General features: G+C 62.6%; 2 protein-coding genes across 2 annotated transcripts; one reads left to right on the top strand and one right to left on the bottom strand.

Moving 5' to 3' along the window:
• Window positions 1–1,433: 1,433 nt before the first annotated feature.
• Window positions 1,434–4,214, bottom strand: MNEG_10506 (hypothetical protein; the record flags this gene model as incomplete). Its single annotated transcript, XM_014041021.1, has 7 exons — window positions 1,434–1,586; window positions 1,882–2,076; window positions 2,418–2,582; window positions 3,202–3,329; window positions 3,662–3,710; window positions 3,991–4,026; window positions 4,134–4,214. The coding sequence occupies 7 exons, from the start codon at window positions 4,212–4,214 to the stop codon at window positions 1,434–1,436; spliced, it is 807 nt and encodes a 268-aa protein (XP_013896475.1).
• Window positions 4,215–5,253: 1,039 nt separating this feature from the next.
• On the top strand, window positions 5,254–9,458 carry MNEG_10507 (hypothetical protein; the record flags this gene model as incomplete). The annotated part of the gene is made up of 11 exons (XM_014041022.1): window positions 5,254–5,307; window positions 5,434–5,526; window positions 5,746–5,898; window positions 6,439–6,489; window positions 6,707–6,760; window positions 6,957–7,120; window positions 7,679–7,817; window positions 8,166–8,264; window positions 8,462–8,589; window positions 8,831–8,933; window positions 9,318–9,458. 11 exons carry the CDS (start codon window positions 5,254–5,256, stop codon window positions 9,456–9,458), a joined length of 1,179 nt encoding a protein of 392 aa, XP_013896476.1.
• Between the last annotated feature and the right edge of the window lie 86 nt (window positions 9,459–9,544).

Consider the following 9,544-nt stretch of genomic DNA (forward strand, 5'->3'; position numbering starts at 1 on the left):
GCTTGCCGCCGTGCAGACCAGCCCAGTGTCGTGTGAAACGGGCGGTGCTTGGCCCATCGTGCGCGCGCAGTGCCGGGCCCTGCCTCCTGTGGGTGCAAACGGGCAACTTGAAACAGGCCGCTGTAAGGGTGCTAGCGTTTCACGCAGTCCATGCATCACCCACCCTGATAATGCGGGTAGTATGGCCGCATGCCCCCCCCCATCCTCAGGTGGGCGTGTCCTTGAACGGCCAGGTCCGCCAGCAGTTCCACGGCTCCCAGTCCATCAGCCCCGGAGCCACCGGCAACACTCGCAACCTCGCGGTGGGTGGCAGGTGGCACAGTGCGCGGCCTCACGCGCCTCGGGCGTGTACCTGCCAGCGCAGGGCACGACATCGTGCACTGACCTCACGCCCACAAGCACGCTGGTTGATGGGGGCCATGGGGCCCCCCATCAACCAATGTGCTTGGGGGGCGTTAGCTCAGGCTCGAAAAAGATGGTCCTGTCAAGTCGTTTTATCAGAATAACTGACGTGTCCATGTGCAGTGGTCGAAGTTGTCGACCTATGAGCCTTGATGTCTCGTAGTACTGGTAAGTACTTAGTAGTTCTTAGTGCACCCTACCTGACAACAGTTATGACATCTTCCGTGTGCCCCTTCCAACACAGGTTGGCTCTCAGGTTGGTTACGTGCGCTCTGGCGACGTCAACCAGGCGGCGGAGGTCACCCAGCGCATCCACTAGACGCATGCAAGAAGCAACGCAGGCGCTTGCCTGTCATGAAGGGCGGCCGCCTTGCCGAGGTCCTGCACGAGACGGGCTTCCCCGCTTGCTCAAGCTCCCACAAACAAACACGGAACGGCAGTGAAGCGGAAACTCAGCTAAGAGCATGCCTTGGTTTTGCGGCCTTTCTTACTTGGCTGGCTGGGCTTTGGCGGCCTGCTGTTGTGGCGCAAGTTGATAGTTGCTGTAAACTGAAACGCTCAAACAAGTGCAAATTGAGTCACTGACCTTGCGCAATCAATGTGTAATTGCACACTGCAGCACTCACCTTGTTCAAGTGTTCTACTGGCAGAGCAGCTGAATCTTGTTGGAACATTTCACACATGTACATTTCAAAGGTGAAAGCAAGCAAGCAGCTGGCATCTGCCAATCCTATGTGTTGTGCATGTAAGGAACAGCAGACACTGTCACTGAAGGCATTGGAACCCAGCCCATCTGTTCGCTGCCCTGCCCAGAACATGTGCCCTGTAGCAGGCAGCTGCATCGCCACCCTGCCCTGCTGAAGGCGGAACAGACAAGCGGCGTTGCCACCCTTCTTGTGTCTGCTCGCGTCCCCACAGGGCCAGAGCAAACAAAGACCGAGCTGTCACAAATTACAGGTTGTTTAAGGCAGCCACATATAGCTGTCGCAGCACCACGATAGTGTTCACCAGTACTCGTAAAGAAAACTCCCTCACAGCTCGTCCTTTTGGGTGCCGCCGCCGCCAGGCGCCTCCTTGGTGGCTGGCATGAAGCTTCTGAGCACGTTCACCTTCCACTCAAACGTTTCCCGCTTGACAGGAGACACGCCCTTGTCCGCGGCAACCTTGGATAGCCGCTGGAACTCCTGTGGGTTGCGGGGAACGCAGAAGGCACATGGGTGGTGACCCAAAACGAGAGTGCAGCTTGTTTTGCACCACCATGCAACAGGGGCAAAAGCGGTTCGTGAACCACCCCTTGCCGAAGGTAGCGAGGTCGGGGCTCAGACACCGCTGCGGATTAGCAAGCCGTGCCCGTGGCGGTGGCCCGCGCATCCCTTAGCGCCACACCGCGCGCCCCACCAGCACGCTTCGGCCCCACAAGCACGCAGCGGCGCCTGCCGGCGGCTCGCCAAGGCTGCCCCGCCCCCCCATAAAACAAACCTTCTCAACATAGGCAGTGCCCTTTTCCACGACGCGGCTCATGGTCTTGATGTAGTATTCTGCAAACTCCTTCTGGACCGGCGTCAGCTGCAGCGCGGTGGCCTCATCCTTGGCCGCCTTTAGGGCCGCGGGGCGGTCGTCGGGCTTGGCGGCGACCAGCTTCTTGGCAGCTGCGTCCAGCTGCTCCAGCTGGCCCTGGGGGGTGTGGAATTCAGAGAGGCACGAGGGAGGAAGGGGATTGTGGGAAGTTGATTATGTGCGCGCTGTGATGCATGCATTTTGTGTGATGTGCGTGTAATTGTGTGCGCATGCGTGCGCGTGTGTGTGTGTGTGTGTGTGTGTGTGTGTGTGCACGCGTGTGTTCAGAAACAAGTCCCGAGCAAGCAGTCAAAAAGGATCCCACAACTGCAAGCCCAGTCTTCAACTCACGCCACGTCACACTCAAGCCCGCAAGCGGGACACACCCCAACATCCTGCACTTCCCCCACCCCACCCAAAAATCACGCGCGCGCCGCTGCCCCACACCGCAGACCCACCCTCTTGCCGATGAAGAGGCTCGTGTGGGCAACCAGCCACGCCGCCATCTCATCTTTGTCAACCTTGCCCGCATAGTCCAGGGGCTGCTTGGGGTCCGCGCCCTTCAGAAACAGCTTGAACTTTGGAAAGTCCTCGTCCTTGAGCTTCCCCAGGTCAAAGCGGCGCTGGGGGATTCGCAGATTGCAGCGGGTGACGGGGTAGGTCGGCAGGTGGGGAGGAGGCCGGGGTGAGGGGGTGGAGCGGGCCAGGAGGCAGGAAAAAGCAGTGGTTGGCTGCAAGGAGAGTGGTGACGGCGCCCTTCTATAGCTGCGCAGCGGAGTGATGGGGAGGCGCGGCGCTGCGAGCTGCTGCGGGCGACAGGGGGCAGCCGTCGCCGCGCACGCAGCAGCGGCACGGCTGCTCCTGGTTTCTCGCAAAAAACCTGCACTGCCTTCAATCTTACGCGGCGGCAACGAGGCACCACCTGAGACCCCGCATGCCCAGGCCGCCTGGTGTTGCGAGGCATGCACACATGACTGGCGCGCCGCCGCCCAGGCGTGTGGCCGACCACTCAGACAAGCCAGGGGACGATCAGGCTGCAGCGGCCGCGCCGCACCGCAGGCTGCCGGCCAGCCCTGCCAACCCCAGCGCAGGCCGGGGGGACGCCCCGAGCCCGCCGCAACCGCGATGCGGATCGCCGACCGTCCGCGCCCCGGCACCCGGAACTATCTCGAATCGACCAACTTGACACAAAACGACCCAAATCAATCCAAACCAAAACCAACCCAACCCCCGCCAACCCACCGAGAGGCGCGGGTTTACGAGGTACTCATCGCGGTTACTAATGGGTACCCCAGCCACCAGCAGCGGCGCGTCAACCTCCCCCAGCTCTACTGCCAGGGCCTTGAATATGTCGTGGGCGTCACCCCAGGCTGGAAGATGATTTTGAAGTTGGTGGGCAAAAGGGGGTGGGGGTTGGGTCAATGTCCAGCAAGGTGGGTTGGGAGTGGCGCTGGGTTTAAGGGCGATATTGGCAGAAGGGCAAGGCAAAGGTTGGCCTTTGCAGCGCTGCAAAGGCCACCCATAACAAACTTAATTTACAAAACAAACCAGGGTTGCTGCCTCATGCAGGGGTTCCCCTCAAGATGCTGACAAAGCATGATGTCATGTGCTGTGATGCTATGGAGTGTCAGGCGTGAGCAAGGTGTTTCCTGGCACGGGCGCAGCACGAGGGGAGGGCGCGTCGCGGCGGTTGCTGACTTACGGTACTCCTTATCGAATCGCACGAGCACATCCTCTCGGCCGTTGACGATCTGCAGGATTGTTGACAAACGGGGCCAGTGTTTTTTTTTTGGGGGGGGGGTGGCTGTACGCGGACGCGGCTTGCGCTCGACACCAGCGGCTCCTGACTTAGAGGGCGTGCGACAGTCATTGATGCGGCCCGCTGCCACAGCTGGCAGCTTACAGAATGGAGGTTGACGGCCTGCGTGTGCCGCCCGGATCTGGCCACGCGTTGGGCAGGCGCGCATGGCGTCGGGCTGACGAGCGCCGGCCGGGTGCCAGCCCGCAGGCGGTCTGTGCTTGAAATCGCACCTTGCTGAATGTGAGATCGTCAAGATAGATGACTCCCTGCGGTCGGCGGGGCAGCAGCGCCGCTGCATGAGTCGCGGCGCTGGGCGACATGTGTGGAACGGTCCGGAGCAGCGGGGTGCTGCTTTTCGACCGCATGACCCCACCTTGTCAGAGAGGCCCGCTGCTAAGAGCGGCCAGGCACCCAGGATCAGCGCTAGGGCTGCAAAGCACCGCGTGATAGGCATGGTGTTGTTGCAAGCGATGGATCGAGGCCCGCTCGACCGTGCTAAGGGTGGACGGCCTGGCTATCGATTGATGACATTCAAAACAGACTTGTGTTGACACTGTTGCCTATATAAGATCGAATGCTATACGGTTGTGCAGTTGGTGTGTCTCGTGCACTCTCGCTGCAGACGCACCCGATGCACTTGCTGGGAAAGCCTCGACCGTTACGACCGCTTGTAACTCTCCCTTCAGTATCATACATAAATGCCTGATAGCACGCAAGTCCTAGATGTGCAAGTAAATTCGCACTTCAGATCGGTACTTACGATCAGCGGCCCGAGAGCCTCCTAATCCGCGTATATCTAGTCAGAAAAGGGTTTATTAGCATTTTTGTCAGGCACATAGGGCACGGGAAGGGCAGGGTGGAGCCAAGGCGCCCAACATGCAGCAGAACAAACGAATGAGGGGGGATGGCCGGCCATTTGTGAGTCTCAGAGGCTGCACGGAAACCCTCGATATGATTGCAGTGCAGCTGATGCGGCGGGGTCGCAATGCAACGGCTGCACGGCGCAAGCGCAGCGGCTGCATGCCTTGATGCGCGCCGCTCGCGCTGCCCTCGCATGCGCTGACATGCACCGGCGGAAACGCTCCCCCAGGATCCGATCCCCAAGGGCTGGCGCCAATGTCCACACATGGGCGAGGTATCCGACCTGCACCCCTTCATACCCTGCAAGGTGTGCCCGACGAGGCCTACTGCGGGAGTCGAGGGGGGGCTGCTGCACCTGCAAGGGGCGCGAGACCCAGCCCGCATGGCTGCTGCGCCGTGGCGAAGCTCCCCACGCACAAGAGCGCGCCGGCAGCCCAGCTGCCTTGCGGTCGCATGCTCGGAGCAGCTCACGTGGCGCAGCAGCATCCAACTCAGCTTGACGCCTCAGTGTCACCCCTGGGTTGAGCCCGGCTGGCCGCCTGCCCCTGCTCCGACCGTGGCAGGTGCCTTTGGGGCAGCGGCTGGGCCAAGGCATCGAGACTGAATACCAGTTTGACCCTGGTAGTGCCTGCATGCTGGCGCACAACAAATTGTTGGCGTTCACTGCCAACAAGCATGCGCAGACGGTGCGTCGTGGGTGGGGCTCAGCGGTTTCGACCTGTTGCTGCTTTCTCCGCAGCCACGGTGCCGTCCCGCCCGCGGCACGGGCCACGAGCCATCCGTTCAGCAGCAGCAGATGCAGCCTGCACCAGCAGCAGCAGCAGCAGCAGCAGCAGCAGCAGCAGCAGCAGCAGCAGCAGACGCCCATCGCAAGACGAGGGCACGGCGCATGCTGTCCGCTCGGGGTGTGCGAGCTGGCATCAAACGGAATGCACGCGCAGAGGGTCGGCGGGCTGCTGTCACCCACGCGCCATGCAGATGCGCTCATCTGACCATCACGTTGCGCGGCGCGGCCGCTTTCCAAGAGGCTCCGCTGTGGCAGGCCCAACTCGCGCGCCAGCAATCGTCCCTGGCACTCACCACCCCGTTGACTCCCCCCCAACCCCGCGCCCGCGCCCGCACAGAACGGCACGTGGGTCCCGCCCTGGGCCGTGGGGCGCCACGACCTGCAGTCGCAGGGGCCGTTCACGCCGCAGCTGGCCATTCTTATTGACCTGACCAACTCCAGCCGCTACTACAGCCCGGCGGAGGTGCCAGGGGGGGTGGCGTACATAAAGGTGAGCTGGCGGGCTGAGGTCGTGACGGAGTGACTGTGGTGTGTGTGTGTGCGCGCACGCGTGTGTGTGTGTGTGTGTGTGTGTTTGTGTGTGTGTGTGTGTTTGTGTGTGTGTGTGTGTTTGTGTGTGTGTGTGTGTTTGTGTGTGTGTGGCGGGGAGTGGGGGAGCTTGTGGCGACGGAGGGCGATGGTGGTCGGGTGGTGGTGGCGGGTGCCGGCGGCGGATGCTGGCTGTTGGTGGTGATGGGAGGCGGCAGGGGTGGGTGGCGAGGGCTGGTGCGGATGCTGGTGCTGGCTGGTTCAGCCGAGTGGGCCGAAGGCCTCGATGCTGCGAGGCCCCTCCGCGCGGCCGCCCTGGGGTCCGCCACGGCACCGTGCGGGCGCGTGCCTTGCAGGGCCCCACTGCGCCCGCGCCAGCTAGGGCCGGGCCCGGGGCGCAGCTCGGCCCGCCCTCTAGCGCGGCCCGCGATGCGGGGAGGTTGCCCGCGCTGCACTCGGGCGAGTCCCGCCGCTTGGCCCCGCTTTGCCACCATGCATGCAGGTACCATGCGTCGGGCGGGACGCGTCCCCAGACCCCCTGGCTGTCAACCAGGTGCGCCGCGGCGCCCGGCGCCGCCCCCTGGACTTCCAAACGCCGGGGGCCCCGCCGATCCCCGCCTGGCAGCGCCGGCGCCGGGCGCTTTGCAGCGCCCGGCTCTGTGGCGTGCGGGGCGCGCCAGCATGCTACCCTGGAGCCTCCGTATATGCCAGGGGCTCCCCCACCCACATGCATCGCACCGCGCCGTGCTGCGCTCGGCCATCGGGCGCAGGTGTGCTGGGAGGTGAACAAGGCGCTGATGTCATACCCCAACACGTACTTCCTGGTGAGAACTTTGCACCCCTCACCCAGCCCTTGGTCCAGCCTGCTCCTCTGCCGCGTTACTTGCCTTTTTTGGATGATTATACACATCAACAGGGCCAGGCATCCCAGCAATAGCCCTGTACATCAAACACACACGCGCACTCACACGCACCAACCCTGCAACCTCGTATGCACCTCCTCAACCCCTTACCCCCCAGATCCACTGCACCCACGGGTTCAACCGCACCGGCTACATGATCACGTGCGCCATGATGCGGCTGCTGGCGCCCACGGGCATGTGCGTGGAGCGCGCAGTGCGGCGGTTCGCGCAGCAGCGGCCGCCAGGCATATATAAGCACGAGTACATAGAGGACCTCTTCAGGTGAGTGTGTGTGTGTGAGTTGTTGTGTAAAAAGCGTGTGGATGTTTTATTTGTGTGTGTGAGAGTTACGTGAGTTCAGGGTGTGTGTGTATATATGTTGTGTGGGTGTGTGTTGAGATGTTGTTTGAGTGTGTGTATGCGTGTGTGGTGTGTGTTTGTGTTTGTGCTTGCAGATGTGTACGTATATCTGCCCGTGCGTGAGCGTGCGCACGCGATGCACAGGGAGAGCCAGCATCAGACGGCCAGGTGACAGTACAAGTATCTGAGTGCTGGTTCACCTTTTGCGCTGTCAAATGTTGGATTTCGTTCTGTGTCGGCCCCAATCCGGCGAAGCTGCCGTAGGCAAGCTACGACCCCGCGTGCTCAGTGCGGGGACGAGCCTCGGCGCCGCCAGCACGCCTCTTGCCTCGGCAGCCGCCGGGTCGCTGCCTTGCAGCCGCGCGACCAGCCCTCTGCTGCAACCAAGCTTGCTGCAACCTATCACGGGCAGCCGCCCAAGCTCAACACACACAATGTACACACACATACACATGCACCCTTGAAACCGCCCGCTGGCAGGTACCACCACGAGGTGCGCCCCGCCGCCACCCTCACGCCCCCCGTGCCCGCCTGGAAGGGCCCCGACACGCCGGGGGAGGACGATGACGGCGCTGACGCGGACGGGGGCGCGGCCCCGGCGCAGCGCAAGGGCCAGCAGGTGTGAGGGAGGGGGTTGTCTGGCATAGCTTGGGCGAGGCCGCGGGGCTGCTCGCCCCTTTTGAGGACAAGGTGGTGTTTGTCAGCCTCGCACGTAATCGCGCAATCGCGGGGGCTCTGGATTACCCCCTGCAACGGCTCAAAAATCTACCTGGACAGCGTGCCTGCATTGTGCGTGTGTCCGCCTGCCCCCCGCCGACCGGGATCGTGCGACGCCGGCCGACGAAGACGCCACCTGCACGCAGCCGCGCGACCCCCATGCAGCGCCGCCATCTCAACACACCCCTGCCCGCCATGTGACGCCATCCTTACGTTATCCCATTGTGTTTTGTCGTTGTATGATTCGCAGGAGGGCCACATGTCGCACGACGACAAGTTTGGGGAGGTCATCCCCGATGAGGAGCGGGAGTGGCTGGCGCACCAGGTGTACGACGCCATCATGATGCAGGTGATCTGATCTGATCTGATCTGATCTGGTTCGCTGTTCTCGTAGCAATCTGCTCGTCTTCAAGGACTTGAATCTGAAGCCTGAGTGATAGGATTTATGCTTCCGTCTCTGTATCCGAACACCCCATCCGCCTCACATCTCGCTTTGCCGCGCTGCAACCCCCTCTCTCTTTGCCCTCGTCCACCCGTGTCCCCCAGGACCCCCAGACCTGCCCGCCGGGCGCCAAGCCGCCGAGCCTGCAGTACCAGGGGCAGGCGCCCCAGTTTGCTGGCAGCCAGCCGGTCAGCCTCGACCGGGAGAAGCTCGAGTACATCAAGGCCAAGCGGTGCGACGCATGCTGCAGGAGCCGCCCCAATTCGAACGAGCCGTGCGACAGCTGGGGGCCGTCGGAGCCCTCGAGCACCCGCCAGCGCTCCGCTCCGCTACAGGCAGTCCCAACATACGAGAATGTCCTTGAATCAAAGGACATCGCTTGCTGCGTCCCCAGCCACCACAAAATGAAAGCCTGTTGTCGGGTGGATCCCTGGAAGGCTTATCACCCCGTCGCCGAAACCCCCGTGTGGCAGGTACTGGGTTACGTGGAAGGCGGATGGGACGCGGTACCTGCTGCTGCTGAGCAGCTGGGGGGCCTACCTCATAGACCGCTCCTGCGACACGCGGCGAGTGCAGGTGGGGCGGGTTTGTGCTGCACCTGCTGATGCTGGCATGGTCTTTTGTGCACAAATGTGTGCTTGCATGTGTGTGTGCATGGGTGCATGTGGTTATGTGTGCATGAGAGCGTGTTTATGTGTATGTGCGCATGTGCGCATGTGTATGTGTCGGTTTGTGTGTGCGTGTGTCTGCACATTCCTGGTGTATGACTGGAGGGAGGGGCTACAGGTGGCGTGCTGTCTCGCATGTCGGGTCGCTGTGTGGCACCGTGGTACTCTCGCGGCACTAGGAACGTCCGCAAACCGCCTCTCAACACACATCTGTCTTTGCTCCCGATCCTGCGCGCGTTCGAGCAAAAGCGCCCGCGCACCCGTGCGTGGCCCCCCTGCTCCGCCCCGCCAGATGCGGTTCCCCACCTGCCTGTCGGAGGAGCGGGCGGCGGCGTTCGCCAGGGCGCGCTCCAAGGCGAAGCGCGCGGAGGAGGTGCCGCTGTTCCCGGTGGGTGTTGGTGGTTCAAAGGGCTTGTGTGAGGTTTGGGGTTGAGGGTCGAGGGTTTAGGGTTCCAGGCGGACGTCGGCGTGGAGGTCGCGCGCTGCGCGTGGCGGCTTTGGCGGGTGCAGGCACAGCGG

Source organism: Monoraphidium neglectum (assembly GCF_000611645.1).
Source record: "Monoraphidium neglectum strain SAG 48.87 unplaced genomic scaffold scaffold02344, whole genome shotgun sequence".
Taxonomy (NCBI): domain Eukaryota; kingdom Viridiplantae; phylum Chlorophyta; class Chlorophyceae; order Sphaeropleales; family Selenastraceae; genus Monoraphidium; species Monoraphidium neglectum.